Consider the following 20,845-nt stretch of genomic DNA (forward strand, 5'->3'; position numbering starts at 1 on the left):
TCCAAGGAGAGGGGTCCTCTCCTCTGTCACCTGGACTGTACTTATCCTAGCCTTGCCTGCCAGTGACCTCAGAGGCCAGCCTTTGCCTGGGGATCTGATGTCAGCCAGTGACCTGCTTCCCTGTCTCTGCCCCAGTTCTGGGTCCCCACCCATTCCACCCTGCACAGGCACTTTTGCCAACCAGGAAGGGAGCCGCGGCCCTCTGTCCTCCTCACCCCAGCTTATCTGGAGAAGTGGGCCACCACTGAGAACAAAGGCCAAACGCGGCTGGGAGTGCAGGCTGCTCCCGCCTCCCCCAGTGACTTACCCCAGACATAACCCAGGGCCCAGCAGGAGCTGGAAGGGAAGAGGAGTTGGGCAGCCGAGCAGGTCACCACCAGCTGTGTCCTGGATTCGAGGGCCGACGTACACAGAGTAACCGGAGCTGGCTGTCCACTGGCCGAGCACGGGGGAGGGTGAGCAGGCAGCCAGGGAGCGAGCAAGTGAACACATGAGGTGTGACATTGGCCATGGCTGGGGAACCTGTTCGCATGCTCCCAGGCAGCAGTGGCAGCTTTGGGGACTGTGGCCAAGGCTCTCAGGACAGCAGCATCTGGGGCCCTGGAGAAACTCAGCGTGTCTCCCTGGGCCACAGTCCTAACTCCTGCCTGACAGGAGGGCCTTTTGAACTCAGACCTGTGGGCCTGGGTCTCAGGACAGGTTGTCAGGGACAAGAAGGGCTGAGGCTGGGAGGCTGGCCGAGCACTGCCTCCCTTGGCTGACGAGAGGCGGAGTAGTAGGGGCACAGAGGTGCCGGGTGCAGGCGTGGCCTTCAGCAGGGCAGGGTTCAGGCTAGAGGGCAGGGGGTCATCCACCACCAAAGGCCAGGGCCGAGTGGAAGAGCTCTGGGTGGTGGAGGTCCTGGGCCTCCTCTCCTACCTCCTGTTCTGGCCACATGGCGCTGTTGGGCTTGGTGTTCTGGCAAAGTCCTACAGCTCCTGGTCTAGCATGGCCACGGGCTTCCCCTCCGCTTCCCCTCCGCTTCCCCGTTCCAGAGTAACGGCCCGAGCCCGTCCAGAGGACGAGGCCAACCAGAAACTATTCCTGCCTCCTGGTTCCTGGCAGTAACAGCCCCTGAAACTCAGCAGTGACCGCCTGTAGGAGAAGATGAGGAGCTCCCCAGCTGCCCTCAACTTCAGCACATGGTCTCCCCTCCCCGAGAGCTTGGGTGGCTGGTCCCACAGGCCTCTGAGGGGGAGGCCATCCAGCATCTTGGGGGCTCCCAACAACAGCCCCATTCCCCCATCCCCAGCAGAGGCAGGTGGGCCCCTGAGGGCTGTCTGGCCTGTTCTCAGTGGTGCTGCTGCCATGGGGTCTGGGCAGCCCTGGGCAAGGCCTGCACTTGCCTTCAGCAGGAGAGGGTGTGAGACTCATGGCTCTGCCCCACCTCATGGCAGCCCATGGGTCCCCTCAGACGGAACAGCCCCAGCCTCCTTGGGGCTGCCTGACTTTGCTCAGCCACCTGCAGATCTGGCAGGTTGGTCCCCACCCCCAGACTGCCCATCATGAGGCTCTGAGTCTCCCAGCCTGGCAGAGCGCACCCAGCTGGCCCCAGCCTGGCCAGGCTCTGAGACCCGCCCCCCTCCCCAGATGGCCGTGTACTTCTGCTCGGGGATGCTGCAGGACCAGGCGCAGTTCCGGCACTACGCCCTCAACGTGCCGCTCTACACACACTTCACCTCTCCCATCCGCCGCTTCGCTGACGTCCTGGTGCACCGCCTCCTGGCCGCTGCACTCGGTAAGGGGGGTGGCAGAGGGGGCAGTGCCTGCCTGTGCCCAGCTAAGGGCTGCTGCTCCCAGAGTGGGTGCCTGGTGGCCAGAGACCACCCTGCCATGACTGTGGAGGCTTCAAGGGGTGGGCAGCCTGAGCAGCGGGGGAGCCTCTGCCCAGAAACTCTTCTTGTGTGAGTAGGCCCTAGGGGAAGCCACCCTAGGCCTCCTTAAACCTTACACCCTTACCGTGGCCAGTCCACCTTTCTCAGCCCTCCAGAGCTGGGTGGCAGGGAGTCCTCAGCTATGCCTGGGCCCCCCAGGCCCTACCTTGCCTGGGCCCGGGGCACCATGCTGCCCACAACCCAGCCCTGGCCAGATGGAGCACACAGCGCACCTACCTGTGGACCCCCAACCACCCTTTGCTCAGGCTACAGGGAGCCGCCAGATGTGGAGCCCGATGCCCTGCAAAAGCAGGCAGACCACTGCAATGACCGCCGCATGGCGTCCAACCGCGTGCAGGAGCTCAGCACCAGCCTCTTCTTTGCCATCCTGGTCAAGGTGAGGCCACCAGCTCAGTGCCCTTCCGCCTCCTCTACCTCTCCCCACCCCTGACCTGGGCACCTGCTCACAAGGAACCCTGGAGGAGCCCAGGGCCCCTCAGCAGTTGGGGTGGGCCCTAGGGGAACGCCACATCCCGTGGCCGAGCCTTGGCTGAAGCCCTACCCTGCAGGAGAGTGGCCCCCTAGAGTCGGAAGCCATGCTGCTGGGCGTCCTGAACCAAGCCTTTGACGTGCTGGTGCTGCACTATGGGGTGCAGAAGTGCATCTACTGTAATGTAAGTACCGGGGGCTGCCCTGGCCGTCGTAGTTAGGGATTTTCTCAGCAGGCAGAGTCAGCTACATGGTGCAGATGCGTGTCTATGTGAGTGCCCAGGGCCACACAGCCACTGTGCTCCCCATCTTCCGCACAGACACACCAAGCTACGTCCACTTAGCACGCTCCACTCCCACCTGGGTGTCCCTGTTCCTGCTACTGGGTCTCCACCGCGTCTCCCTAGTTCCTGGTAAGGTCTTGGACATACTAGCATGGAGGATGGGGCCACAGGCCGAGGGCCCTGCTGTCCCTGTTTGCACTGGGGCAGTGACACTGTGCCCTTCGCTCAGCTGTGGCCTGTGCTAGAGCCAAGTCTACCCGATGGGCCCTGCCAAGACACCCAGCTGCTCCTGCCTGGGATGGGGGATCCAGGCCAAGGATCAGGCTTGGGCCTCTTTCCCAAGAACTCAAGAGACCCGAGGACAGATCCCTCCATAACCAGAATAGAATATCAGGGTCTGCAGGCTTCAGGATACTTTTTATAAGAACACGAGGAAGGGAAAGACCAGAGAAAATGTCCTGTGGCCACTCTGGAAGCTGTGTCCCCTGAAAAGAAGGAAGAGACGAGCTCTTGCCTTGGTCCCGCCTTGAGGGGGTCTCTTTATTCGAGGTTCTTTCCAAGGGTACCTGGTGCCTGACTGATGCCACCTGAGGGACCTGTTCCAGCTGAGCTTGTGGTTAGTGAGTCACTACCTGGCCCCTGACCTTGGCTTTGCACTTCCCAACACCCAAAGCACTTTGGGGACTGCAGAGCCCAGCACGTAGTATGGAATAAACATGGTATTTGTAAAATGGAGCAAAGCAGAAGAGACACAGTGGAGTTCAGCTAGAATCAAAGAGGGCTCTTGACCTGAAGTTCATTGAGCAGAATGGAAGTTCAGGTCTAGGTCATCTCTGCAAACAACCCAGCCCTCAGTCTGTGCTGATGGCCCCCGCGCCCATAGTGGGTGACAGCCCTTTAGCCATGGATGTCCAGTCTGCCTCAGCCCTGTGAGGACAGACCCTGATGAGCCAGGACAGACCTGCCAATGCCACCACCCCCTACCCCAAAAAACACACAGAACCACCGGCCCCTCCCAGCCCCCACCCCTCAGCAAAGATGTCCTATCCTGGCCTTCCTGAAGCTGGCCAAAGGCAAGAGGCAAGGGTGGGGATCGACCCCACCCATCAGAAGTCAAGCAGACAATTGCCCTACAGCAGGGCAGGGAGCCCCCTCAAGGCCTGAGATGGACCAAGGGGAGCAGGGCTGCTTCCAAGCATCTGGGGCCCTGCAGGATCAGAGGTTAGGAGGCAGCACCTAGAGCCTGGGGCCTGAGGCACAGGCATGTACACCCCCAGGCACTGCCCCTGCGGTCACACCACTTCCAGAAGATGGGCAAGAAGCCGGAACTCACGCTTGTCTGGGAACCTGAGGACGTGGAGCAGGAGCCAGTGCAGCAGGTCAGAACCGGGGCAGGGCTGCTTTTCCAGAACACCGCTGTGTTCCGTCCACCCCCAATGTTTGGTGGGCCCTCCTCCTGTCTCCTGGGACATGCTCCCCAGGCATCCCCATGCTCTCCTCCTGGTCTCCCTCAGCACCCTGGCCCCTGGGTGGAATTTCAGGTTCTACCATCCATGGCCAGCAGCAGCTTCCCCATAACCTCTTTGGGTCTAGCTTTCTGGCACCACCTTCCTTTCCTTGAAGACATGCATCCTGGGGAGAGGAAGGGGCCTCTGCTTACCCCTCTAAAGCCGGGTTCTTAACATTTGGGGTCTTTTGAGAATCTGATGTGAGCTGGGACCTGCTACCCAAGAAAACAGTTTTTACCTCCAGTGTGCTTCAAAGACCAGCCCAGACCCAGCTGTTCCTCCCTGACCCGAGGCCCCCTTCCCCCAGGCAGTGCTCACAGCAGCGTCTGGCTCCTTTTCTTCTCACCACACACCATGGTCTCAGTCCTTGAACAAGCTCACCTTACAGATGGGCAGGAGAGGATGGAGAGACAGAGCAGGAGTCCCGGGGGCCCCTGGGTGGACAGTGGCACAGCTGGGCTTTGCCTGCAGGTCCCTGCCCCTCCTGTCCCCTTGGCCGGCCCCTCACATCCCACCCCTGTCACCATGCCCGGGCTCTGCTGTGTCTCAGGTCATCACCATCTTCAGCCTGGTGGAGGTGGTGCTGCAGGCAGAGGCCCCGGCTCTCAAGTACGGCGCCATCCTGAAGCGACCAGGCACCGAGGGCCTCCTGGACCCGCAGGTGGAGGGCGGTGTGAGGAGCAGGCTGAGCAGCAGGAGGACTGAAGCCGCCAGCCTGGCCCAACCCTCCAGCCCAACTGCCCCACCCACTGGCTTTTAGGAATTGGACCTTTTGACACCAAAGGGGAGTTTTAATTTGATTTTTAATAACTCAGGGGTTTGTTTTTATTTTTTCATTCTATTTTCTTTTTGCAGCTCAGTTTTCAAACTGGAGGGTGGAGGGTGGAGCTGGATGGAAACCTGAGGGCTGGTCATTACTTACCAGAGCAGAGCTAGTCCCGGTCCTCCCGGGAGGGCAGCCCCACTTCTGCCACATTTCTCACTGCCTTGCCTGCCCAGGAAACAAGTGGTTTTCAGCAAATCAGTGTCATGGAATAAAATCAAGTGTGAAGTGCTGTCTGCTGTGTGGGGCACCCCTGGGAGGCCAGGGTGGCAGGGTGCCCCATGGACCCAGGACGTGGGACCTGGCCCAGGATCCACCCCTCACAGCTGAGCTGGGGTTGCCACCCTCCACAACCTCTGTCAGTTCCAGGATGATTCACAGCTGGGCACACAGCAGATTGATGCCAGGGCCTCATTCTGGCTGATGAGAAACCTAATTAGTATGCAAGACGGCAGGCTCACCCATCCCCCTGCCGCTCTTGGCTGTGTCCATCCCCACCCCCCCACCTCCTCTCTGACTACTGGCCCCCGTGGCCTCAAGAGGGGGCGTGGCTCCTGTGACACATACCCCTAGTTCCAAGGCCAGAGCTCTGGGTGGCCCTGACCACATCCCTTAGTGCCAGCTGGTGCCTCGGCACCTCCACTCCCAACCCTTCAGCCCGGCGGCTGCAAGGGAACATGGGGACGGGGTGAGGCCTGGGTCTGCTGGAGGGATGAAGGCCCCCAGACTGACCTTCCCGACCAGAGAGGGGGAAGTGGGCTCCTGGTGGCCCTGGCCTGGCCTGGTCATCTGCCTGAGCACCCACTGATCCCACCAACCTTGGGGACCCAGGGACAGAGATGGCAGGCCACACGGTGGCGCTCTGTCCTCTGCTCGTTTGACCTCAGCCTGAGCTTCTACTTTGGACACCAAACTAGGGAACCACAGGTTGGCTTCCACAAGAGCTGCCAGAAACCGAGGTGAAAACCACAATGACCGAGGCCCCAGTTCCACCAGGCTGTTTCCTGGGGTGTTGGTATTAACACCTCATTTGATCTGGTCTCAGCACATTTTCTTCAAAGAAAAATTCAATACAGCACCTTGTCAGACGGCCTGGCCGGGGCTGGAGGGGTGACTGGGCCTGGCTGCCTCAGTTTGCCACCAGCCAGCTCCACCTCCCATCCGCCAGCACGGGGCTGGGGCCAGAGGGGAACAAGAGACACTTCATCGCACCTGGCCTCACTTCCTTTCTCTCCTCCAACACCTCAGCTAGCCTTCAGTCTGTCCATCCTGCCAGCCCCAAGATGTCCCAGAGGCCACCGTTCCCCTCTGCTCCTGCCCCAAAGCCTTCTGGAACCAGGTGTCTGGGAGGGGAAAGACGTCTGGTCTGGTGGTTTGGTGTTTGAGGAGGTCTCTGGGTGCTTCTGCAGCCTGGGCAGCCTGACGGGGAGAACCAAGGGGGAGACGTCTCAGCCCTGTCCCCAGCCCCTCAACCGCCCCCCCCCGCGAGGAGGAGCAGCCCCCTCTCTCCTGGCACTGTCCCCGAGAGCGTCCCACCCAGCCTGGGAGCTGGGAGCCCAGCAGAGCCCCCACGGAGGGGCCCTCAGGGAGGCGGTGTGTCAGCGTGCTGGGCCCCTCTCGGGCAGCATGGACCCAGGCCGGACACCCCTCCTCGCTGCTCCAGCGCCCCCACCCCGGGTAAGTGCAGGCAGCTCTGGCAGCGAGGAAGGTCTCTGGTGCCTGGGCTTACCGGGGCGGGGGTGGGGGGCGGGCGCGGGACTCACCCTGAGAGCCCCAGAGCCCCGGGACCCAGAGCAGCCCCAGCCCAGCCCCACCGCACTGGACAGAAGCTGAAGCCACACCCAGAAGGGAGGCAGGTCTCTGGCCAAAGTGACACAGCAAGACTGTGCCCAGCTGGGTCCAGGGTTCAGGCCCCTGCCCTCCCCAGCCCCCACTGCCTGTGTCCTCCGCGCCCTACCCACCCAACCTTGGCCATGTCCTTCATCTGCAGCCGCTCCCTCAGCAAATGTCCTTGACACCATCCATGTGCAGGGCGCTGGCGGGACACAGGTCCACGGGTTCAATGAGGAAGACTGTCCTCTGTGGCCCCAGGTTAAAGGATTGTTGATTAAAAGGGGTGATGAGACACAAACCTTGTCAGAAAGGAAGACTTGGTCGTCCCTTCAGCCGTCCCGGAACCTGCACGGTTGTTCAAGGGGCCGCCTCGGGTCACCATGGGAGAGGGAGCTGTAGATGCAAATAATGTCAGTGCAGGTCAAGGTTCTAGGACAGTTCTGAGGCTGGAGGGTGTGTGTATTCCCACAATGAAGGGATGGTGCTCAGAAGACGAAAGGGCCGGCAGCGCGCTCAGGAGGGCTAAGGAATGGGGGCTCGGAGGTACTTGGCCTGAGCCATGAAAGGCAGAGGTCAGGAGGATCAGAGAGGGCCCAGAGGACAGGCAGGGAGAGGTTCGTGAGGTGGGAGCAGGTTAGATCACCAGGGAGCCTCCACACCAGCTGGAGAGTGTGTAGTGTGTGCCGTGGCCCTCAGAGCCAGGGGTGGTTTTTATTTTTATTTTTAATTTATGTTTATTTTTTATTATTTTGGGGGCAGGAGTAATTAGGTTTATTTGTTTTTTTTTTAAGAGGAGGTATTGGGAATTGAACCCAGGACCTTGTGCATGCTAAGCTGCACTCTGCCACTGAGCTATATCCTCCCCGACCAGGGAAGGCTTTTAATCAGGGTATGGCCTTTGTTCCTTCTCTCGTTTATCAAGAACAGTGAGTGCCTACGATGTTAGGTGTTTTCGGTGAACTTACAGTTCAGAGAAGTTACTAGTGTGGCAGGAGATGGGGACTGCGTGGACAGCAGGGAAGGAAAAACCAGTGCTGAGGAGGGGGCAGGTGCGGGCAGACACCTCCAGGAAGAGCCTGTGGCTATTTGCAGGCACAGGCCTTAAGGCAGGAGTGTGCTCAGTGAAGGGGACCAAGGACATCTGGGGCTGTCTCCCCAGTGGCCTCATCTCTTTATGGGACATGCTGCCCAGCTTCTAGCCCATACCTCTCACCTGCACGGACCCCCAGGAGCCACCACAGCATCTCTGACAGGGGTGGGGGTAGGTACCTGGCCCGTTCTTTCCTGGGGTCTCTCCTAATGAGAATTGGGAGAGGGTTTCAATCTCTCCCCAGGATGGTAGTCTGCAAAATACAGAAGCTCATGTTTCTAGAAACTCACTGTGAAGGAAGCAGTCTACACCGGGGAAAGGAAGCTGACTCAGAGAAAGGAGACAGAGCTATGGAGGGACTGGGTTTCCTGCCCCAGGCGACCCAGAGGCGCCTCCCTGTCAGGGCTTGTCTGCCTTCTGGAGTTCTCAGACCATGAGGAGCCTTCCCATCAGCTCCCTTCCTCCTAAAGCCACTTCACACGTGCTTTCTCTCCTGTGCAATTAAGACACGAATCTTCCTGAAGCCTCAGGGTGGCACCCAACTGAACTTGGGTCCGCTCCCCCAACGAGCAGTAAAGCCAAGCTACTGACACCGATGTGGTGACAGAAAATACAGCGCTTGTGGGTGCCAAGCACGGACAATGGGCAGCTCATGCTCAAAAGACCCGAACTCCCCGATGGCTTTCAGGGGAGGGATTTTTAAGGCAACATGAGGGGTGAGGGTTGCAGGTACCTGAGCAGCTTGTGGACTTGCTTCTGATTAGTTGGTGATCAGGGTGCTATGTTGGGGATCTTAGTCATCAGCCTCCTAGTTCCACCCAGGCTGGGGTCCGCGTGCTTGTGGTCAGCACGTAGTCACCGTTCTCCACCTGGGTGGGGTGGGGTCTTAGTTTCTGCAGAGCAACTCAAAGATGTGTGTCGGATTGTTAGATATAACCCTTGAGGGGGAACTAGGTGTCCTGGGCGCCCACTGTTTAAGGTATTCTTCCTTTTCTTGCTGACAGCCTTTCCTTTGTTCCTGCCTTCCCTGACTTCTCTAATTAGTAACTGCTTGAGTCTGATCTTTGGAACTCAGGGAAGGCCTAGGAGACCAAAGCCGATTTTCTATGAACAGGAAATGGGGGGCTTGGAGGGGCTTTTGTACCCGGGAAGGCCCCAACGGGTCCTGCTCAGTTTCAGTTCCCTCTTCTCTTTGCTTCTCCTCAGTTCTGGAGTGAACTGGGGCAGGACAAGAAAGGGAATAAAGGATTGGATAGAGAAGTTAACTATAAACTCTGCAGGGGACTCAGTTTCAAGGACCCTACCTGTTCTGGCCCCAGCTCTTATCCAGCTCCCCCAGCTCTCCAGCCAAAGGCTCCCAGAGTAAACACAAGGTGTTCCCTTCAGCTCTGCCCAAACTGCAAATTTGTGATCAAATAAATAAGCTATTCTGTTAAGGTTGTTTTGCGATGGTTTATTACACAACCATAGATGACTGAATGATTATGGAATAGATCAATAAATATTGACTAAAATTGAAAAATGAAGAAGTATGCGATTTAGAACGGGTAAATATCAAAATTAAAATCCAAAAGAGGGGGAAATGGTTGCCTCTGAGATAGGAAAATGCAGGAGGGAGACGGGAACCTGCTGTTTTTGTTTTATTGTAACAAACCTGTGGATCTATTTGATACTTCCAACTACATTAATTTGTAACTTGAATAAAAATTAAAACTAAAACTGTTGTTTTTCCTTTTTTTTCTTTATCTACGGAGCAGGAATGGATCTAAAATTGGTTTAAAAGGTTCCTTGCACACTCAGCTCGGGTATATTCAACGGTCCATTATTCCAGTAACTAAGATAAAATTCCTGCTGACAGGCCACCTGCTATTCCCACTCAGCTAAAGTGCCGCCTACAGTCTTGTACCGAAAGCCTCAGGTAGCAGTCCTGGCGGTGACAAGTCCTGGGTGTCTCGGGGGCCCCTAAGGGCCTTGTTTGTGACCTGTCTGAGCCCTGGCCTGGGAGCAGTTATCCAGGCAGGAGGCAGCCCCCCGGCCCAGGGAAGGGCAGCTCTGCAGAGGAGGCTGCCGCCTGGGTGTGGTGGCTCCACAGAAGGGCTGGGCCTCAGGCCCCGGCTGGGCTCGGACCACAGAGCTGTTCCCAGATATCAGGGGTAATTAGAGTTGGGGGGTAGGTGCTAAAGCAGATTAAGATTTGAGCTCTGCATAAAAACAGACATATGGATCAATGGAACAGAATAGAGTGCCCAGAAATAAACCCACAGATCTACTGTCAATTAATCTTCAACAAAGGAGGCAAAAAATACAATGGAGAAAAGACAGTCTCTTCAGCAAATGGTGCTGGGAAAACTGAATAGCAGCATGTAAATCACTGAAGTTAGAATACTCCTTCACTCCATACACAAAAATAAACTCGAAATGGCTTAAAGACTTAAGTATAAGACAATACACGATCAACCTCCTAGAACAAAACATAGGAAAACACTATCTAACATCAATCTTAGCAAGTTCTCCCAAGGCAGTCTACCCATGCAATTGAAATAAAAGCAAAAATTAACAAATGGGATCTAATTAAACTTATAAGAATTTGCAGAGCAAAGGAAACCATAAGCAAAACAGAACGACAACCTATGGAATGGGAGAAAATATTTGCAAATGATGCTACTGAAAAAAGTTTAATTTCCAAAATATATAAACAGCTCATATAACTTAATAAGAAAAAAACAAACAACCCAATCCAAAAATGGGCAAAAGTTCTAAACAAGCAATCCTCCAGTGGAGAGATACAAATGGCCAATAGGCACAGGAAAAAAATGCTCAATATTGCTAATTATCAGAGAAATGCAAATCAAAACTACAATGAGGTATCATCTCACACCAGTCAGAATGGCAATCAATCAAAAGTCCACAAGAGATAAATGCTGGAGAGGATGTGGAGAAAAGGGAACCCTCCTACACTGTTGGTGAGAATGTAGTTTGGTGCAGCCATTATGGAAAACAGTATGGAAATTCCTCAAAAAACTAAAAATAAACTTACTACATGACCCAGCAATTTCACTCCTGGATATATATCTGGAGGGAACTCAAATTCAAAAACAAAACACATTCCAATATTCATAATAGCACTTATACAATAACCAAGACATGGAAACAGCCTAAATGTCTATTAACAGATGACTGGATAAAAAAGATGTGATATATATATATACACACACACACATACATACACACACCATGGAATACTATTTAGCTATAAAAAAGAATAAAATAATGCCATTTGCAGCAACAGGGATGGACCTAGAGATCGTCATTCTAAGTGAAGTAATGCAGAAAGAGAAAGAAAAATACCAGCTGATAGCACCCATATGTAGAATCTAAGAAAAAGAAACAAAGAGGACACTAAGGAACGCATCTACAAAACATAAACAGATTTGCAGACATAGTAAACTATCTAATGGTTACCAGGGGAATGGGGGTGAGAAGGGATAAAATGGGAGTTTGAGATTTGCAAATGTTAGTCCCTATATATAAAAATAGACTTAAAATTTTTTAATTAAAAATTATGTATTTAAAATAAAAAACAGATGTGAGCCCTGGTGAACGGAGCAGGAGGAGGCCTCTCACAACAATAAAGATGTGGGGTGATGCGCGCAGCTCTTGCACGTAAGTGAGTTGGTGTGGCAAGGTCACCTCTTTGAACCTTGTCTTTGTATAGGATTTCATGGTTTGGGGGATTTTTTTTTTTTGGTTTTTTTTTAATATGTAGAAAGCCATTTTGGGGGAATTGTTTTTCTTTACTATGTAGAAAGGCATTATGGGGGAAATACAAATTTGAAGTTATTTTATTAACCAGGCTGATGAATTGCCTTGAGTTCTTAAATGGTCTTCAGTGGGAACCCTGCTCAGTTTGGAAAGCAGTTAGCCAAATACTGAAAAAGCAACAGAAACTGACCTGCAAAACAGAACGTGAAGCGAAAGCTCTCCTTGAGCGTATTTTACCTTAATAGGTCCTCACACTAACCAGCGTTCTGTTGGAGTAAAGTTGTCCTCCTGGTCCTTCAGATACAAAATCAAAGTGAAATTACTGACTACAGCTCTTGGTTTCACGGGCTTTCATTTCCACACGTTATATATCGATGCCCAAACCACCTGTCAGCCCTGGAGTTGTTTTTCATACAGAACAGCCCCTAGCCTACTGCCCACACCCCAGACAGAGGGGAGGCCTGGCCTCTGCCAACGTGGCTGGAGGCTCGGAGCCTGCCTGGCTGAGCCTCCCTCCGCTCAGGCCTCTGCTGCACCCCAGCCGCTGGCAGGCTGAGCCCAGCTCAGTGCTGCGGAGGGGGCTCCCTGGTCATTGAGAGTCCTCCCCACAAACTCTGGGGGCGGGGCTGGGGTGTCTCCTGCCTTGGTGGTGGGATGGTCCCCTCTTCTGTCCCCACCCCAGGCACCTGACCCGGGTCCCCGTGTGGAAGGAAAGTGCCTGGATGCCCCTCCCTGGTAGGTGGAATAGGCCAGGGGGAGACTCTGCCCAGCAGACCTTAATTAGGGATTTACAAACATTTGTTTTCTGTGAATGAGTTGCTTTGTTTAGCCAGTCGTTTGGCTTTCAAACACTCAGCTTGCCAACAGGCCTTAAGGGTATCAAGTCCTGCCTTAAGGTTAGGGTTTCCGCCCCTCCCCCTCCCCTCCAGAATCACCTCTGCACCAGGCCCTGGGCTCACAGCCCTGTGACACAGGTACTACTATTTTTGCCGTTTCACAGAGGGGGAAATTAAGGCTGGACGAGGAAAAGTACCAAAGGCCGCCGACGGTGAGCGGCGGAGCTCGAATGAGCCCCGGCCCAGGGTCCACTTATTTCTTTCGAATCAGTGCTTCTCAAGGCTCAAGCTATTCATGTGTCACCTAAATGAGTGTCTGCCATGGCCCCAGGCTGCTTGCACTAGTCTTTGTTTAATTTCTTTACTTAATAGTTAATATTTTTCTTTGAATGAGCTCACTTTTCCTTGAATTTACTAGAAAAGGAAACTTTACTAGAAATGGAAGACTACCGTCTCTTGCTATAAATAGAAGGCAACCGTATATTTCAAACAAACAAAAAAGCAGTATTATTAAAATCTCTTTATATCCTGTGCCTGCCAGGGCTCTAAGTCTAAAGCATGCTTTATCTTTGTTAGAAGGGAGATGGCAACGCTAGGGGGCTGTTAAACACATTCTAGAACCAAAGGCGATTCTCTCCTTGACATTATCGGAAAGGTTGGAAGAGAAAAGAAAAGATAATAGTGTTCTCATTCGAAGTTCAGTGCTATTTAGTGTCTTGTCTGGATACCAGCTAACCCACATGTCAGCTGAGGGAAGCTGAAGTGGGATTTTAGGAGGTGAGTGGCCCAACCAAAAAAATGCACAAAGAGCTGCCATACCGCAAAACAGACTTTACCTGGAGCGAACATGGAGTCTACAGCATTTTATTCTATTGCCATAAGGTGGTGGGCGCATCCTATGGCACAACTGTTCTGCTTTTTATCTAGTTTCTGCCAGTACATGGGCAGTGTGAATTTCTTTGTTCGTGAGGCTTACAGAGTATCTCTACCGCATGTGTACTTCTATTTTCTTTGTTCTAAATCTTGTATAATTGACACATGGTACAATCATTATTTACTGCATACTACAAACATGCTGTGATCGTGGCCTTGGGTCCCACAGCCTTAACTCATCTCAAGGCCACTCACACCACCCTCCACTCCACCTAAAATAATCTAGAGCACCACGCTTTGGCAATACGTTATCCCACATTTTGGTAAATTCTATTTGAAGGGAAAATGGGAAACACAACAGGAACAGATGCACCTAATTTTAATCAACCTTCAAGGTCCAACTTCCTTTGTTCATTTCTTCCTTCCTGAGTGAGATGTATAAAATATTCAGAATAGTGCATAAAATGTAAAGGTAGAGTTTCAAGTATACACTGAAGTCACCACCACCAAATCAAGAAGTAGAATGTGACCAGGTCCCCGCCTTCCTATGCCCTTCCCACCACAAAACCTATCCCTTCCTTTCCCACCAAAGGGAACCACTGAATTCTTTCAAAATTATTTCCTTATCATAATTTTATCTGCAATTTGGTTTAGTTTTGACTTGTCAACTCAAAGAAAAAATTAACGTAAGAGTTATGAGTTTCAGCTTTATTCAATGACATTTCTGAAACTATAGCCTGGGAAACAGCCTCTCATTGCTCTGAGGAACTGCTCTGAAGAGTGGGGAGGGATATATATATATATGTATATGTGTATATATATACATACACACACACACACATATATATGTGTAAATTTTTTGGCTATGAAAAAACCTACTCAAGCATACATCTTGATAAAACATTACTGCTAGGTGAAGATTACTGCTAATCAGGAGAACATATCACAAGTTAATTTGTACTTTTCTATGTATGGTTCATTGCAATTATTCCTGAGGTATGCACCTTAACTATCTAGGGGCCCATTTATGCAAAGCACAGAATACTTTATCTCATTTTTTCCATCCTGAATTCCCCTCAGGGCACAGTGTCAGTGGGGTAACTGCAGTGGGTTTCAATTTAACCCTTTGTCTAACTAAATGGTGAGGGACACCCTTTGTTCTTTTTTTTTTTTTTTTTTTTTTAACAGTCTCTCCCCTCTTTAGTCATAAATTCAACCAAGATTTGGGAGGCATTTCATGACCAATGTGTCCCATGGCTCTAGGATGGCTCATTTGTAGGTCAAGTGAAGATTCTGTTAATAGGCCATTCCCATGCGATGTCTGGAGTAGGTCCTGTTCATAATCTCAGAATTCTTTGGACCATCTATCTTACTAGTCTCCTATGATCCAGGAAATGTTTCTCCCAGGTTGTTTCTTCTGATATCTACAGCCGTACTACAGTTAATGCTACAGAGAGCTACGTATGTGAATAATTACCTCATGCTGTTTAGTCATCATCAATATTGTTGGAGACCTGGTTATACATTGGGTAATAAAAGAAATAGCAATCTTATAAAATAAGCAAGATATAAGTAATATAACAAGCTAGTATCATTAATAAGGTCATAGTACAGCATCGAGAGGTCCAAAGCATGAACGGTTTGAAAATAACAAAGAAAACAAATTAAAACAATGATTACTATAACTAGCTGTAATCTATATTGCATAAGCCACAAAGTCCAGGAGAGAGCCAGCTGAAGAAGTCAAATTCTGGAGGAACCAGGTAGAACAGAAAAGATAAATGTTCTGTTTGGAAGGAAAAAATTTCCTCTACCCTTCTAGCTTCTTCTGGTTGGTCTAAGAATTGAATTGACATGTGACAGAGTAATACAAGAAAAGCCAACAAAGCTTAATAACAAGTATACATTAGGAGAGACCCAGGAAAAGAGAGTAACTCACCAAGACAGCAGAAGCCCTCACCTTAAATAGCATCCTTAGCTAAAGACAAAAGAAGATGTTGAGGGTGGGGAGATTCAGTTATGGGAGGGTATCAGGAAAAACACAGTAAACAACTATAGAGTCACTGTGATGCAGATTTAAGTCTTTGCCTTCTCCACTGTTAAGACTGGTCCTCCATTGACAGATGACTGGATACAGAAGATGTGGGTATATATACAATGGAATACTACTCAGCCATAAAAAAGAATAAAATAATGCCATTTGCTGCAACATGGATGGACCCGGAGATCATCATTCTAAGTGAACTAAGCTAGAAAGAGAAAGAAAAATGCCATATTATGTCACTTAGATGTGGAATCTTAAAAAAAGGATACAAATGAACTTGTCTACAAAACAGAAACAGACTCACAGACATAGAGAACAAACTTATGGTTACCAGGGGTTCAAGGGGGTGGAAAGGAATAAGTTGGGAATTCAAAAATTGCACCTCCTGGGGAGTGATGGAAATGTTAACTGTCTTGATTGTGGTGGTAGTGGTCTCACTGGTGTATACATCTATCAAGATTCATCAAATTGTACATCTGAAATATGTGAACTTTACTGTACAGGAATCGTACCACAATAAAGGTGTTAAAACAAACAAATAAACAGAAGGAGCAGTCCTCCTCTTCTTCCAAATACAGAAAGGGAGAAACTTAAAAATGGAGAATTCCTTTACAAATGTAAATGTTTCTTACAAAAGGTAACTCCTACTTGGTTTTCAGAACCCTTCCCAAGTTTGCTGTTTTCTCAGAAAATAACCAGCTTAAAACAATTAATATGCCAAAGAGACACATTTAGGGTGGCAGATTCTGTTCCTCTTTAAAACCAATAAACTTAAACTAACTTAAATACTGAATATTAATTTAATATTGAATATTTCCCAGATCACATAAACTCAAAATTCATTTGGGTTAGTTTCTATTACATTTAGAAATATATTTATTTAGAAGCCCTTACTTTTAAGTCAATTAAATAGAGGTCTTTTTTTTAGGGAGGGGTAATTAGATTTATTTATTTTTAGAGGAGGTACAGGGGAATCAACCCAGTGTCTCGGACACGCTAAGCATGCGCTCTACTACTTGAGCTATACCCTCCCTCAAATAGAGCTCTTTTACAAATTAATTTTGATAATGCCATCAGGAGGTAGAGACGTATCTGTAACATACAAATGACATATAAACAGACATACCAGAGATGGCATAGCTTCATTTTAAACATTAGTCATGAATCAGTATTATAATATAAAACTTATAAGTTTATAAGTTACACTTGAAATAAGTGAAGTGTATCTGCTCAGATGATTAAGGCTTTTTACTATCTGTGGAAAAGACTTTTAAGATTTGTATTCATCCTTGATAAATCCTTAATGAGGCTGTGAATTAGGTTTTAAATGAGGGACCTTTCCAGTAGTAATGAGTTTTAAAAGGCCTCTTTCCCCCCTTTTCTCCCCTTGGTTTCAAGATCTACCTGATAGAGTTAACTGGGCTTAGTCTCAGGTCACTGTGGGCTGTGTGTACATTTCTGATTTGCAGAGATTTGCAAGGCAAAGACAGTTGTTTCTCATTCCTTCCAAACCGGGCTACCACCTAAATGATATCAAAAGATTGATTTGCCCACACTATAGTTTAATTTGCTACTTTTCAGGGAGACACAATGTCCATCCTCACAATACAATCAGACAAAGGAGAAGTAGCCATGTTACATAAAGCTCATTCGAAGGCATCAATTTTATATAAATGTTCATCTCCCAAACAAGTCCAGCCTATTTACCCCAGTTTAGAAAAATGTAAAAGGCTGGAAGAAAAAAATTACACCTGAGATACCTGACCAGCAGTCGCTTAGGGCAACAGTTAGGCCAATTTTTGAAGTTCAAGACTGACAAAAGGACTGGGTCCCTTAACTCAACCCCTCACTGGGGACCCCAAAGCCTTTTATATGGAAGTGGATAAAATGGTGAGGTGGGGGACAAAAAGGAAGTTCTGGGGCTCTGTGTGAGACAGAGACTTGGTCTAAGGTTGAGGGCATAGGAGTTGGCCGAATGGAGCTGTGTGCACTGTGTGCCTTCTTCTGTGGTTTGAATCTTTCACTCAGCACTGTTTGTGAGAATCAGTTAATCTGTTCCATGAAACATTTCCGTTGCTGCCTAGGGTTCCATACATGACAAAGTCACAACTTGTATCCTCTTTCCCGCTGAGAACATCTGGGCTATTTCCAACTTTTTGCTACTTGAATGATGCTGCCCTAAATGTGTTGGCACATACCTCTGGGGGCCCATGTGGCATGGATTCTCTAGGACATTTATCCAGAGTGGAAGGCTCCATCAGTGGACAGGCATGTCCCAGTGTCCCTGGAGAATGCTTGTGTCTGCAGGGAGTGCAGCCCCTCCTCCTGCTTTCTCTCCAAGGCTCCCAGGGTTGGGCTTGTTGGCCTTTGCCAGCCGGGGTCTGTAATACCACCATGAGCTTTATTCTGCATCACAGGAGCACCTTTCCAATGTCACCCTGTGTGAAAACGCTGTCCAGTAGGAGGAGGAAGGCAGCTGAGGCAGAGGCAGTTCAGAGAGGGGCTGGCAGAGAAATGACAGCTGCAGAAGAGGGCTCTGGGAGGGGCTGTTTGGGGAGGCACTGTAGGCGGGGAGCCAGCAGGGAGGGCAGGGACCAAGGAGAGGGCTGAAGTGCAGAAAGGGCCACACCATGTCCCAAAGTGCCTCTACCCCCTTTCTCTGCCAGTGACTCTGGGCCTGCCTCTGCCTGAGCTCCTCCAACACCAGCCCTTCCAGCAGCATCGTGGGCGCTGCCCTGCTCAGTCAAGGATCCCTTCCTCTCCTTACGCCCTCTTCTAGCCCCTGAAGCACAGCCCAGCGCCAGTCGTGCGGCCTTGTCAGTGGGAACTGCATCCACACTTCTCTCCCGCCCAGATCCCTCGGGACCCCTTTCCCAGCTTGCCTCTTGCTCCTCTCCCAAGGGGGCCGCACACTCTGGTCAGGGGAGGCTCCTGGGCCCGGCCCATGGGGTCCACACTCTTCCTATTGCCCAGCCCAGGGGCCCTCGATTCTTCCCCCCGGGACCGAGTCCAGGAGCATGACTGGGTTTACCCACCCCTCACCCTTCTAGACAGGAAGCCCCACACTGGTTGGGTGTGCTGTGGCTCCTCTGGGCGTCCAGGATGATTTACACGTGCCCCCAGCTAAAGAGACTTTAATTAATGAAATTGTCTTCTTTAAAGAGCAATAGACGCCCAGCTTCTGATTTTTGTCTACGGTGCCCTCTGTGAGACAGGTCTCTCTCAGCCAGCTCAGTAAGAGCCTCTGAGCCCTCAGCCCTCCTCCTGGGCCTGTTTCCAAGGCCGGTATAATCACTTCCTTCAACTAACAGTTGCCTTCTGGGGCCTTTCAGCTTGGCAACCGCTCTCTGACCCCAAATGCCAAGCTGGTGTGACCCTTATGATCAGTTTAGTAGATGTCCAGTGTTGGGGACAATGTGCGCTCTGGGGTCCCCAGGTGACCCCGATATGCCCTCCAGCTCTGCTGAGTCCAGAACACATCTCTGCAGGCACTTCCCCTCTGTGGCCCCTTGGATGCCCCTGAGATTCATTCTGTGTCTGGTTCCCCCCAAAACCCCCCCCCAGGGCTGGCCCTTCCCAGGTCTGTTCTCTGATCAGTCCCATATGTCCCTTGGGAAGTGCAGAGCCTGCTTCTAACTCTCACACAAGCCATAGTTGTAAGAGAAAGGCAAGGGGCTTCTCCCACCTCGCTGCCAGCTCCTTCACCTCCGCTGTGACCTCTGAGAACTCTGAGAGGCAGTGACCTCCTCGGTGAACCCCTGTGAACCCGAGGCCCTGCCCTTGCCTCTCTCAGCCACGTGCTCCTTCCTGGGCCACTAAGCACTCAGGTCAAGATGCAAATAACTGCTTTGCGAGCAACGTGGCCAGCTTGTGACTAACTTTCCCGATGGAACCTCATTCAGACATGTGGGGAGGAGGAATGGGTGGCCCAGTCTCCTCTCCTGGCCCCAGAACTGCATGGGCAGGCCTGGTCAGAGAGGAAGACATGTTATCAGAACTCCTGGGATGCCAGACACTGCCACTCTGTCTGGGCCAGGCTGAGATGACATCCTGCAGCCCCAGTGCCCTCCTACCTGCTTGCCAGTCCCCCAGGTGACTTCAGGAGGCTTGGCACCTCCTTGATCCCATGAGGTCTACCAGATGTGGCCCCCAACGAAAAGAGGGCAAAATAAAACTCATGTTTTCTTTCCACGTCCTAACACCAGAGGGGACAATCATACCATTTCTAGAGGGCTGGTGGGAGGGTCAAATGAGAGGTGTGGACGAGGGCCCAGGGAGCACTGGCCCCTAGAAAGAGATGTCTCCATTGCCCCAAAGTGCTGGGGTGTGTGGTCTCCTGATGATCAATGCCTTTCTGTTCCCAGCTGCTGCCCGGCTCTCCCTGAGTGGCGGGACTGTCTCTGCATTTCCCAGGGGCACATCGTGAGACTGGGAGGGCAGGAGGCAGGCAGAAGTCATTCCCCCTTGGACCGCCGGCAGCTGATGCCACATGGACTCAGTATCGCCCAGCCTCTGGCAATGCCTACAGTGGACACCGTGCTGGGGGCTGAGACGCAGCCCAGACAGCTTAGGGTGGTAAATGGGGGCAATGGTGGAGGGTGCTGGGGGTCTAGATGCGGCCCCAGAGGACAAGCCAATCCTTCCCAGAGACAGACAGACCAGGACAACTGTTCCCCAGAGAACAGGCTCCATGAATCTAGGCAACCCCTGGCCCAAGGTATCAGCTACCCAGGAGTGCAGGGATGGAGGTGTTATCTCTTACTCCAGAGCAGAAAGCTGTGTTGCCTTGTCATCCTTGGGCCCCAGAGGAAGGAGTGTAACAGCATGTCATCACACTCAGGTGACTCAGGTCCAGAGTGGGCAGGCAGGGTGTCCTGGTGGGAACGTGAACAAACATGCTTTGTTTACTGCGAGTGACCTGTGGTTTGTATTTGGTCTCCAGTCCTGCTCAGGCACAGGACAAAATTCCCAAGAAACCAAGACCCATCATAGCTGATGATCACTTAATGTCATCATAAGAAGAGCATTAAAAGACACTTTACAGCGCATACCTATCAGAAGGGCTAAAATTAAAAACAGTGACAACACCGAATGGTGCTGTGAATGTGCAGAAACTGGATCCCTCCTCGGTTGCTTGTGAGAATGCAAAGTGGTGCGGCCCCTCTGCAAAATTTTTTGGCAGTTCCTTATTTTGAGGGCTGGTGGGAGGGTACAGCTCAGTGATAGAGCACATGCTTAGCCAGCACAAGGGCCTGGGTTCCTTAAAACAAACAAATAAACAAACAAAACTCCACACACAACATGTGACCCCGCAATTACACTCCTTGGCATGTATCTCAGAGAAATGAAATGAAACGAAATGTTTACAAAGAGACCTGTTGGTATAGAGT

The 20,845-nt window shown here is 51.2% G+C and overlaps 1 protein-coding gene across 1 annotated transcript; it reads left to right on the plus strand.

The window, feature by feature from the left end:
- Positions 1–314: 314 nt before the first annotated feature.
- On the plus strand, positions 315–5,245 carry LOC141577757 (DIS3-like exonuclease 2). Its single transcript, XM_074364491.1, has 6 exons — positions 315–455; positions 1,630–1,777; positions 2,180–2,310; positions 2,483–2,587; positions 3,964–4,065; positions 4,745–5,245. The coding sequence occupies exons 2-6, from the start codon at positions 1,630–1,632 to the stop codon at positions 4,952–4,954; spliced, it is 696 nt and encodes a 231-aa protein (XP_074220592.1). The 5' UTR covers positions 315–455; the 3' UTR covers positions 4,955–5,245.
- The last annotated feature ends 15,600 nt before the right edge of the window (positions 5,246–20,845 follow it).

This window comes from Camelus bactrianus, chromosome 5, assembly GCF_048773025.1.
Source record: "Camelus bactrianus isolate YW-2024 breed Bactrian camel chromosome 5, ASM4877302v1, whole genome shotgun sequence".
Lineage (NCBI taxonomy): Eukaryota > Metazoa > Chordata > Mammalia > Artiodactyla > Camelidae > Camelus > Camelus bactrianus.